This window comes from Penaeus vannamei, chromosome 22 (assembly GCF_042767895.1).
Source record: "Penaeus vannamei isolate JL-2024 chromosome 22, ASM4276789v1, whole genome shotgun sequence".
NCBI lineage: Eukaryota > Metazoa > Arthropoda > Malacostraca > Decapoda > Penaeidae > Penaeus > Penaeus vannamei.
In genome coordinates, this window is record NC_091570.1 from 19,936,358 (window position 1) to 19,948,857 (window position 12,500).

The 12,500-nt window shown below is 42.4% G+C and overlaps 1 protein-coding gene across 2 annotated transcripts in view; it reads left to right on the forward strand.

Annotated features, from left to right (window-relative positions):
- Nucleotides 1-12,500, forward strand: part of LOC138865658 (rap guanine nucleotide exchange factor-like) — a 331,720-nt gene that overhangs the window by 285,896 nt on the left and 33,324 nt on the right. The window contains exon 4 of one of the 2 annotated variants that reach the window (XM_070136703.1): nucleotides 4,316-4,399. In XM_070136703.1, the coding sequence (XP_069992804.1) occupies nucleotides 4,316-4,399 (84 nt within the window). Of the gene's footprint in view, nucleotides 1-4,315; nucleotides 4,404-12,500 lie in introns of those variants that run through there. The other variant, XM_070136704.1, reaches the window with a different exon arrangement.

Below are 12,500 nucleotides of genomic sequence, written 5' to 3' on the forward strand. Positions count from 1 at the left end.
ATATATACCGGAAATACACACACACACACAAACACACACACACACGCGCACGCACGGACGCACCCACCCACCCACACACACACAAACACACACAAACAAACACACACACACACACACACACACACACACACACACACACACACACACACACACACACACACACACATATATATATATATATATATATATATATATATATATATATATAGAGAGAGAGAGAGAGAGAGAGAGAGAGAGAGAGAGAGAGAGAGAGACGGAGGGGCAGTCGGACAGACGGATGGACGGACAGCGAGCCAGCACTCGGGAGGTGACTGAGAGGCAAACATTCCTGGGCTGTTGAGTGTTGAAATTAATTTCTCCGTTCCGGAAACTCGATTTGCTCCTCGTCAATATTTGACTCCACAACTCGCGAAATTCCCCCGCTTTTGCTTTTTTCCGCTTTCTCTTTTTTTCCTTTGGGTAAATAAAGGTGTTATTGACCGGCGATTGAAGATTCTTCTTGGCAAAGCCGTGTTTTTGGCTTGGCGAGTTTTAGGTAGGACAGGTGCCAGGTCGTAGTCAGAACAGGTGTTTGGTAGAACAGGTGCCAAGGAAGACAGGTAGTAGGTAGAACAGGTAGTAGACAGAACAGGTCCCAAGTAGAGCAGGTTGTAGACAAAACAGGTGCCAAGCAAAACAGGTAGTAGATAGAACAGGTAGATTGAGCAAATGTTAAAGAGGATGGGTGCCAAGCAGGACAGGTGCCAAGTGCCAAGTAAAACAGATGCCAGGTACGTCAGAGAAGCGTCAGGTGCATCTCCTTTTCGCGATTTGCACGGGGGGGAAGGGGAAGGAGGAGGAACAGGGAGAAGTGGATGAAACAGGGGGGAGGAGGAAGGGAGGGTTACGTAAGGTGGAAGGGAAATGTGTGGAAGGTGGAGGGGTGAAAGGGGAAGGGGGAGGGGGTGATTCACGTCTAAGTATACCGTTGACGAAGATGATGTCACATTTCGCTGTGACGTCATGTATGTGCGTCGTTATTTAGCAAGGGATGAAAGTTGATTCTGGTGTGGGGCAAGATTCCTCGGAGATGCAAATGGCAGGTGAGACTAAATAAAGAAGTTTCCCAGGTAAGAGAGCGTGTGCTTTAATAATTCTTGTAGTAACATCAATTTTGAGATAAAGATAAGAAAAATGATGATGATGAGGGGGGATGATGATGATAATGATAATAACAGTAATGGTTTATAATAACAATTCAAATAGACGAATTGATTAAAATTAATCTGATTGCTTAAGGAAAGATTTAAAGATTTAAATAAAGCATATCAATGTTTACTCTTTCGACGGTGTGAAAGTGGCGTGTGTACGAGGCGGAAGGGAAGGAAGTAGAGGAAGCAGAAAGAAGAGGAGGAGGAAGGAGAAGAACAAAATAGAGAATGAAGAAGAAAAAGTAGAAGTATAAGAAGAAGGAAGAAGAAAAAAAAGAAAAAAAAAGAAAAAAGGAAAAAGAAATAGAAAAAGAGAAAAGAATAGGGAGGAGAAGTTGACACAAGAAAATGGAATGAGAAACAGCCGAGAAGCGAGGGGGAAGCAGGCCATGGCTCGGGATAATTGAATCGTCTCTCAGGATTATGTTGTTCATGTTGTCCATGTTGATCATGTTGTTGCCCATGTTGTTGTTCATGTTGTCCATGTTGTGTGAATGTGTGCGCGCACGCGCATGTGTGTGTACATATATGTATTTGCACACACACACACACATATATATGTGTGTATGTGTATTTGTTTGTGTGTGTATATATATATATATATATATATATATATATATATATATATATATGTGTGTGTGTGTGTGTGTGTGTGTGTGTGTGTGTGTGTGTGTGTGTGTGTGTGTGTGTGTGTGTGTGTGTGTGTATGTATGTGTGCGTATAATGTATAATATCTATAATCTCTCTCTCTCTCTCTCTCTCTCTCTCTCTCTCTCTCTCTCTCTCTCTCTATATATATATATATATATATATATATATATATATATATATATATATATATATATAGATTGATAGATAGATAGATAGATATAGATATAGATATAGATAAATACACACACACACATGATATATGTACATATATATATATATATATATATATATATATATATATATATATATATATATATATATATAATCCTATTTATATATGTCACGGATGATTTATTTGTTATTGGCCCGATTTTGAAAATGTCAAGAAAAATAAACGAACATCACTGAATTACAACCCCATTATTTTTATTTTATTTTTTATGATTATTATTATTTTTTTTTTTTTCAATCACGGGAAAAGGAACTGCTCCGTGCCTTTGATTATACGCATATTCTGTTATGAAGTATTTTGATGAATAGCTAATCGAGTCCCGATCTATTTTTGCTTGTTTGGTGACGTCATCGCTCGCGTCCTATATTGGATGCGCAGTCTGGCGGACGCCCGCTGGACGCTGCTTGGAATTGGGGATTTTTTCTCTCTCTCTCTTACTCTCTTTTTTCTTTCGTATGTCGATTTTTTGTTTGTTTGTTTGTATATATGTTTTTTTTTTTTGGGGGGGGTAATCGGTTTAGCGGTACTTTTTTTTATTTCTTTGTTTTTTCTTTTATCTTTTATTGGTTTCGATTCTACTTATTGTTATTGTTTTGTTTTATTTATGTATTATTTGTTTTGATTTCTTGGTGAAGGCATAAATCCTGTTTCTCTCTCTCTCACATTTATTCACATTTCGTATAAGATTCAGGCTGCAATGAATAAGAATAATAACGATAGTGACAAAAATGATAATTATGATAATGACAGTAATGATAATAATGATAATGATGATACTGATAATAATGATAATAATATTCATAGAAAAAAACTCTTCGAACTCGCCATCGTCTCATCGACCCATTTTCCATCCCTCTACCTTGCCCTAACCTTTATCGCAATTTTCCCCATCTCCGACACCTCTACCAAAAAGGGGAAAAGAAAATGAGGAGGAAAGGGTAAACGAAAGGGAGGGGAGAGGGAGAAGGTCAAAGAAAGAAAGGAGAAGAGACTGAGAAAGATGGGGGAGAGGGAGAAAGATCAGTTATAGGAAGAAAGAGTGGGAAGGAGGGAAAAGAAAGAGGACGAAACAGGTGATAGAGAGAAAAAAAGCACAGGAGCTTGTTTTTGAGCGCCGGCCGTTCATTCCTGGCGTCGCGAGGGCTTGGCGTCGGGGAGGAAGAGGGTCGCCTCAGGGCTCGTGGCGGGGCGACCTCGGGGAGGAGGCGCGGTCATTTGGAGGGAAGGATTAGTATCGTTATTGTTGTTTTGTTATTGTTGTTGTTGTTATTATTATTGTTATCATTGTTATTATTATGAATATTATTATTATTATTATTATTATTATTATTATTATTATTGATATCATCATTATTTTTTGAATTATTATTATTATTGTTACTATTGTTGTAAATAACATTATTATTATCATGATTATTATTTTTATTGCTATTGTTGTTACTTTGTTTTTGTTATTATTATTATTATTATTATTATTATTATTATTATTATTATTATTATTATTATTATTATTATTAATATTATACTGATGATTACCATTTGTATTGCTGTTGTTCATATGGTTATCATTATGATGATGATAATGATAACGTTGATTGTTGTTGTTACTACAAGAGGCAAAGAAACCGTGGATGTTGAGAAATTAAGTTTTCTTTTTTTTTCTTTTTTTTCTTTCTTTTTTTTTTTTTTTTTTTTTGTGAAATCCTTTCAAAGACTCAACAATGGCACGTACTCGCTGAAGGTTCATGTGGCGATTCGGAGTGAACGCTTGTCGAAGGGGGTTCGCTGAAGCAGCCTGTGAGTGAAACCCTCGTGGTGATCCGAAATTTACTAGACGATGGCAAATTGTTTGTGTGGCTTTGCTCTGTGCTTTGTCTTTGTGTATATCCTTTTTTGGCCTACTTATGTGTGGCATTTGCCAGGCTGTCTCTTTTATTTTTGTCTTGCTTATTTTCCCTTCGCTTCTCTCCTCTCCGCTCTTCTCTTTTATTCTGTCCTTTCCTCTCCTCTTCTCTCTTTCTCTCTCTCTCTCTCCTTTGTAATTATGTTTGTTTATTTTTTTTATAATCATAATTAATGTAGTTTTTACTTTTTTATCCTAACAGGGACTTTCCAGAATATTATATATCTCTTTATAAAACTGTTTTGGTGCTAAATATGTCTAAGAAAAAAAACAGTATCAAGTGAAGGAATTGAAAGTGAATGAAACATGATATTAATGGCTTCCCTGGTCCCTTTGCAGCCGCGGGGAGCTGGCCACGTGCTGGTACATCTTGCTCTCCGGCTCCGTCTTCATCGATGGCTCCATGTTCCTCCCGAGGTCAAGGTAAGTGCGGCGTGAGAGGTTGTGGATTGTTTGCGGGGGGTGGGGTGGTGGGGTGGTAGGTCGTGGGTTAGATTGACATCATGTTGTCAATTATGTATTGTTCATGTTGTTGTCCATGTTGTTGTTCATAGTGTGAATTGGGTTTGTTGTTTTTGTTGTCATTGTAGGTGGTTGTTTTCTTAATGATTTTATTTTCTCAATAATTTTAGTCTTTCGAATATATTAGTGTGTGAAGCGTATTTTGGGAAACTGAAATTGTCAGTTATATATTGTGGTGGTTGTGGGTTGTGTTTGTGGGTGAGAGGGAGGGAAAGGGATGGCAGAGGGGGAGGGAAGGGAAGGAGGATGGGAGAGAGGGAAAGGGAAGGGAAGGAGGGTGGGAGAGAAGGGAGAGAGAGGGAAGGAGGGTGGGAAAGAGGCGGAGGGAAGGGAAGGAGGGTGGGAGAGAGGGGAAGGGAAGGAAAGGAGGGGAGAGAGAGGGAGAAGGGGGGGGGAAGAGAAGGAGGGTGGGAGAGAGAATGCGACTCGGTGAATAATTCAGTGACAGAGACAGACAGACCCAGGGAGGAATAGAGAAGGAGATTAACGATAACAGACTCCTTTCTACGGCGCAGCATCCATGGTCCATTTCACACTCAGTCTCCCTCTCTCTCTCTCTCTCTCTCTCTCTCTCTCTCTCTCTCTCTCTCTCTCTCTCTCTCTCTCTCTCTCTCTCTCTCTCTCTCTCTCTCTCTCTCTCTCCTCTCTCCTCTCTCCTCCTCCTCCTCTCTCCTCTCTCCTCTCTCTCTCTCTCTCCTCTCCCTCCTACCTCTCCCTCCTACCTCTCTCTCCTCCCTCTCCCTCCTACCTCTCTCTCCTCCCTCTCCCTCCTCCCTCTCCCTCCTCCCTCTCCCTCCTCCCTCCCTCTCCTTCCCTCCCTCTCTTCCATCTTCTGGCGTTGATGTGCAGGGCGTGGGAGAGATGGGGAAGCTAGGATGAAAGGCTATCCGTCTGTTGACAGGGATTGGAGGCGGCTGGCGGCGGTCAACAGGCGGTCAACAGGTGATTAGGGAAGAGAGGCAGTCACGAGGAAACTAGGATTCGGGACCTGTTTGTTGGGTCAGCGTCAAGGCGTCCAAAAGATGTGAGGATCTGCGAGGGTTGTGGGTGTTGTGTTGGAAGGCCTTTGTTGTTGTTGTTTTTTATTGTTGTTGAGGTTTGTTTTTTTAGGGTTAATTGCAGTTCGTTTTGTGATTTACTGTTTTGTTTTTAGTTTTTATTTTTATTGCCGTTGATTGCAGTCAATTTTATGCATAGGTTTGTCGTTTTTATTGATGTTGATTTTTACTGTCAATTGCAGTTTATTCAAAACGTTATTCCTTTAACCAAGGGAGAGTGGACCAGATGGTAGGGACAGGGATGGTGGTGGGGATTACGGTGATTTGGATCAGGAGAGAGAGAGAGAGAGAGAGAGAGAGAGAGAGAGAGAGAGAGAGAGAGAGAGAGAGAGAGAGAGAGAGAGAGAGAGAGAGAGAGAGAGAGAGAGAGAGAGAGAGAGGGGGGGGGGGTAGGGTAGAGAGAGAGGGAGAGGGAGAGGGGGGTAGGGAGGGAAAGAGAGTGAGGGAGAGGGGGGTAGGGAGGGAAAGAGAGAGAGGGAGAGGGGGGTAGGGAAGGAAAGAGAGAGAGGGAGAGGGAGAAGGGGACTAACGTCGAAGACAAAGACGAGACGAGAAAGGGGAAAGGAAAGGGGATTGAGGATCATATTGTGCACAATGGGAGAAGGCTCATTATGGTGCGATTTTTCCTTATGAATGCGTTCGCTTACGTAATTTTGCGCACACGCGCGCTCACACACACAACTATATATATATATATATATATATATATATATATATATATATATATATGTATGTATATATATATATATGCATATTTATTTATTATTTTTTATGATTATTATTATTTTTTAGACATACACGCTGCCTTATTCGTGGAAGTGCCGTCTGTGTCCATGCACTTTTGTGTTTTCGCACATGCAAAAATGCCAGCAATAAACACGGCCAGCCCCTCGATTCCATTATGATTCCGTTGCGATTCCAAAATGGGTAATGGACGACCAGCCCCGAGGCCATCGCGCTCGGACCCCGTTGCTGCGACCGGAAGTGAGCCTTTTAAGCCGGCCTCCTCGGTGTCCCGTGTCTGGCCAAATACGCCTGTTTGTATGGTGGGGGTTGGGTGGAGGGGGTTGGAGGGGGCGTGGTTGGGGAGGGGAAAGGGTTGTGTGTGTGTGTGTGTGTGTGTGTGTGTGTGTGTGTGTGTGTGTGTGTGTGTGTGTGTATGCCTCTGTGTGTGTGTGTGTGTGTGTGTGTGTGTGTATGCCTCTGTGTGTGTGTGTGTTTTCGGATATGAGTGGATTGTTAAACACACACATAAGCACACATACATACACACATATATCTGTTGTGTTCGTCTCCTTTCATCACATCCGCAGCGGTCTTTCTCGTTTTGCTGAAGTGGAATAACAGTTATACAAGTTTAAAGAGGTCTCTTAAAGATGAATGGTCTGTATTCTTCCTCTGTTTAGGAAAGTGTCTTTTTACGTTTTTTTCTTTGGGTTTCCCTCTTTTTCTTTGTCATGCTCTTGTTCTTGTTCTTAATCCTTTTTCTTTTTTTCTTCTCTTCATCTTCTCATCATTTTCTTGTTTTCCTCTTCTTCTTCTTCTTCTTCCTCTTTCTTCTTCTTCTTCCTCCTCCTCCTTCTTCTTCTTCCTCCTCCTCCTTCTTCTTGTTCTTGTTCTTCCTCCTCCTCCTTATTTTTCTTCTCCCTTCTTCTCTTCCTCCTACTTCTTCTTTTTCTTCCTCCTCCTCCTTCTTCTTCTCCTTCTCCTTCTTCTTCTTCTTCTCCTTCTCCTCCGCCTCCACCCCCTCCTTCTCCTCCTCCTCCTCCTCCTCCTCCTCCTCCTCCTCCTCCTCCTCCTCCTCCTCCTCCTTCCTGCATCCGAACTATCGTGATTTGTCATTTGCTTATTTGTGATTGATGTGATTTTACCTTCTATCCTACCGTACAGGGCATGTTACTTATTATTTTTATTTTTTCATTGGGTGGGCGCATGTTTACTTTTATTTATTTATCTCTTTTCCTTCCTTTTTCTAGGTTGGAAGTGTCCTTTGTTGTTTAAGTTGCGTTATTTATTGGTTCATGGAAAGAAAACAAAACAAAGAAAATATATGGGCGTACTTTTTCACCTTGGCAGAACAATTTATTTGTTTTGGGGCCAAGCGGTTTCCTTTGTTTTGTTGTTGTTAGTGAGGCTCGTATTTGTATTTGTAATTTTTTTTATTATTATTATAATTATTATTTGCGAAACTATGCAGCGCCATTTTGTGTGATGTGCAAGGATTCGTTTTTGTTGTTGTTTTGTTATCGTATCTCCGTTTTTTTTCTCTCTCTCCTTTCTGTTATTCTGCATTTCCGTTTTTTCTCTCCTTCTGTTATTCTGCATTTCCGTTTTTGTGTTTACCACTGAGAGTGTCACAATGATGGTGTTGTTGATGATGCTGTTGATGATGATGAGCACGAGCTTTCTAATATGGTGCTGATAATAATGATGACTACAATGTTTATGATAATGAAGATGATGGTAATGTTCATATTAGTAGCAGCATTATTAGTAGTAGTATTAACATCGGTATAAAAGTTGATAATGATGGTACAAAAAATATGATAATAGCATTAATGATCAAAATAATGTTATTATGCTAATAATGGCTATGCTATTACTTGGCTTATTTTGCGATCCTGTGACTTTGCTCCAGTACGAAATTTATATCTATATTGGGAAACCTCGTTATGATGGGACACCCATGTTGCCTTCAGGCAGAGCACGTAAGAAACTTTTCTATTTTTCTCTCTTTTTCTTTTTTCTTTTTTTTGTTCTTTTTATTCTCCTTTAGTCTTTTTTTTCTTCTTCTTTTGGTTTTTTCTTCTTTTTCTTCTCCTCCTCCTTTTGTCTTTCTTCTTCTTTTTAATTTGTTCTTCTTTTCCTTCTCCTACTCTTCCTTCCTATCTTCTTCATCATCATATTTTCTTCCGTTCTTTCTTCCTCTCTTTCCCCAAGTATCAGCAAAATTCCCGGCGAATAAGCTTGAGTATTTCCGCAGAATCATTATTGTTTTTTTTCTACGATATATGAACAAGTAAAAGAAAACGAAAAGACACGATGCAAAGGTTGATTATTAAGGACATTGTTATTTCTGGATTTGCGGCGGCGTAACGGTCAGGTAATCTGGGGAGCGGGAAATATATATATATATATATATATATATATATATATATATATATATATATATATATATATATATATATATATATATATATTCTGTCTTTTTTTCTTTTTCTTTTTTTTCTTTCTTTCTTTCTTTCTTTTTTGTGGTAATCATAGGTCGGAACAAAGGGACGTGCGAACGGCGTAGTTCTAAAAATAATTCATCATTTTGTTGAATTTAAAAACAATTGTATACGATGGCATGTGCATGTCGGCAATGGGGGCTCTCGTTTTTATGTTGTCGGCTCGTGCGTGTGTGAATGGGTGTTGTGTATGCATGTTTTCTTCCCCTTCGCCTCCCCCTTTTTAAGATTGATTTTATTTTTATGTTTAAAGGCCTTTTTTCTTCATTTAGATTTTTTTTATCCTATTTTATTTTTTAGATTCGTATATATAGATATATATATGCATTATGTATATTCTCTTTTTTCGTATAGCATTATTTTATTTTTGAATAGTGTTTATTTGTTATTTTTTTAGATTCCCTTCTTTTTATTAGTGTCAATTTTTATTCTTTTTCTTTTTTTAGAAATCTTTTCTTTTTCAATTCCGATTTGGTTGCTATTGTTATTAATATATTTTCAATCCTTTTTTTCTGGTTTCCTCTTGTTATCATTTCCAGATTCCTTTTTCCCGTTAGATTCATCCTCTAATCCGCCCATGGAAGTTCGCAAGGGTTCCGTAACGAGGTGCCAGGCCGCCGATTTTCCCGCGCGAGAGCGGCCCGCACGCAGTCACCCGATCGAGTGCAGCCTCGCAATCGGGATACGTAATGCCCATAATCGATCGGGCTTTCGTGGTCGTACATTTCCTCCGAGCCACACGGGAGCTGGGAGTCGGTGGGGGGGAGGTGAGGGGGGGGGATTTCTGACGCGGAGGTCGTGGCTCGGTTTCCCACGGACGCTCCAGTTATGCGTGCGGACGCGCGCGCATAACTGTTTCTCTTTTTTCTTGTAGTTGTAATTTTTTTTTTTTCATTTCTTTCTCTCCTGTTTTGTCTTTTTGTCTCCCTGCTTCTTTTTGTTTTTATTTTTTATTATATACATATATATTTTTTTTTCTTCACATTTCTGATTGTTAGTGTCTTAAATTTTCTCTCCCTCTCCCTCTCCCTCCCCCCTATCCCCTCATTTATCCTTCTCATTGTTGTTTTTCCTTCGTCCACAACAGGAGATATTCTAATCATGGATTCTCTATCATTTCGAATCGGCTGCTTTATCCGTTATATTTGATGTGCATTCGGCCGTTGTGTGCCAATTGGGCCGTGTGCAAATTTGCGCAAGATGGATTGCAATTTCATGGTCTGTTGAAGCGTCGGCTGCATATTTATTTGTCTACCATTTTTGTTGTTGTTGTTTTGGGTCATTGATACGTGTTATGATCATGTATATTCTTATTGCTCGCGCATCGTCAGAGAGAATGACAGTGTAATTCGTCTAAGTTATTTAGATGATATTTCCAAGCGATGGGATGTTTGCCAGTCTGCCTGCTCCCCCCCCCCCCACTCCCCCCTCCCTTTGCAACAGCCTTCAGCGCGGTTGGTCACGAGGCCGGAAGTAGCGTGGGTGGCGTGTGAGAGGGAAGGGGTGAAGAGGGCTTGAGAGAGAAAGAGAGGGAGAGGGAGGGAGGGAGGGAGGGAGGGGGGATAGACAGACAGACAGACAGACAGTAACACATACTTCCCCCCCCCCACACACACACACATACACAGAATAACAAACACGCGATTAGACGCGCTTTTGTTTCCCTCCTTCGCGTCCGCCAAGAAGGCGACGGAGAGCAACCTCCCGCAAATCACGGGCGGCGAGACAAAGGCGGGGACCGACAGCGACCATTTCGGATATCCGGGCAGAGCGGAAGGCCCGGAGTGAAAGCGCTGCCCCCCCCCCCCCCCAACAAGGCGAGAGGGAAGCGCGGGCGGGGCAAGAAGCACCGCAACGCCTCATGGATTTCTCCCGAGATGGGCGTGCGCCGGAACCTCCCGGCGCGGGCGGAGGAGGAAGCACCTGTTGTGCGCCTCCCCAAGGTCAGGTGCCACTTGTTGCAGGTGTTCCCCCCTTCCCCTCCCCCTCCCCCTCTCCTCCCCCTCACTCTCTACTTTCCCCTGCTCCTTCCCTCCGTTCTCTCCTTCTTCTCCCTCCCCCGTTCCTTCTACCCTTTTCCCTCGTTTTCGCCTTTACCGCGTTTTATTTTTTTTCCTTCTTTTAACTTTTTTTTTTTTACCTGGCACTCTTGGGGAGGAAGGAGGCGGGAGTGCCAGTCCAAGGTGAGGGAGCGCAGGAATGCCGCCCCGACGCCGTTTCTTGCGCGGCGAAACAACCGCTGATTTTGCGCCGCCGCCGACCCGCCCCTGCGCAGCTCGCGGGACAAGGCCGTGAAATCGCAGGAAGAAAGAGATTTTTGTGTGTTTATGTGATTCGCTGTATCTCATAAGGTTATTTTTCCCATTTCCGCGTTTGGATATGCGTCTGTGTGTACGTCTGTGTGCATTCGTGTGTACATCTTTATGGATCTTTAAGAGTTTGATTCTGCGTGTATGGTCGCGGACTGTGTGCACGCCGAATGCCCCCCCCCCCGCGCCAAACCATTGTTGACGCGGTTGCACAAGATACATACACGTGGTGGAGGCTACATAGCTTGCAAGCGGATATTGCAATTGCCGCGAGGATGGCACCGTCAACGAGTGGCATCCTGTAGCGAGGTTGGGATCGCGCCACTTACCTCGACGTCCTACCATACCCCTTGACTGTCTGTGTCTGTCTGTGTGTATGTTTATCTGTCTGTCTGCCTCCTCCTTGTCTCGCTGCGTGCATGCGGTCGTTCGTGCTTGCAGTCTCAAGGTCGCCAGCCGTCCAGACTGCGCCGAAATTGTCCCTTTGTTGATCAATCGGGATCCGCTTGTGCCCGGTCGCTCGCCCTCGGGTCGGGGCGAGCGGGCGGGCCATCGGGAGGCAATTCGGCGCGGGGGGGCTTCTGTCGGTCTTTCTTTTTTTCTGTCTCTTGTTTTCTTTTTTTTTTGTCGTCTTCATCCTTTTTTCTTTCTTTTGGCTGTCCTTCTCATTCTCCTTTCATTCCCTTTCTTCTTTCCTTTTAATTCCTTCTGTGTGATTTGTTTTTATTTTTGTTATTGTTTATCTTCCTCTTGGTTTTCATTATTTCGTGTGAGGGGGACTTGTGTACCGAGAGAGAGAGAGAGAGAGAGAGAGAGAGAGAGAGAGAGAGAGAGAGAGAGAGAGAGAGAGAGAGAGAGAGAGAGAGAGAGAGAGAGAGAGAGAGAGAGGAAGATAGATCGAGAGAAAGAGGGAGAGAGATATAGAGAGAACGGTAGAGAAATTGAGAGAACGGGAGAGAGGGAGAGAGAGAGTGAGAGAGGGAGGTAAATGGAGAGTGAGAGGGAGATAGATAGGGAGAGATGGAGATAAATCGAGAGAGAGAGAGGGATATAGATCGAGAGAGAGAACAAGAGAGAAATTGAGAGAACACGAGAGAGAGAGAGAGATAACAAGAGAGAGACAAAGACAGACAGAGAAACAGAGAGAGACAGAGACAGACAGAGAAACAGAGAGGCAGAGAGACAGAGAGAGAGACCCACATAGCCGTCGCCCACTCGAACGACCGCAGGCAGAGCACGGACACACAAGGCGTAAACTCACTATATTTACAGTTTCATTATCAGGGATTACGACCGCCATTAACGTTAATACAGCCGCCGCCGCCAGCACCCGAGCCCCCCTTTTCCACCTTTTAATTTGTAGTTATATCTCTTTTTTCTGGTGTGTGTTGGGGGTGTATTTACG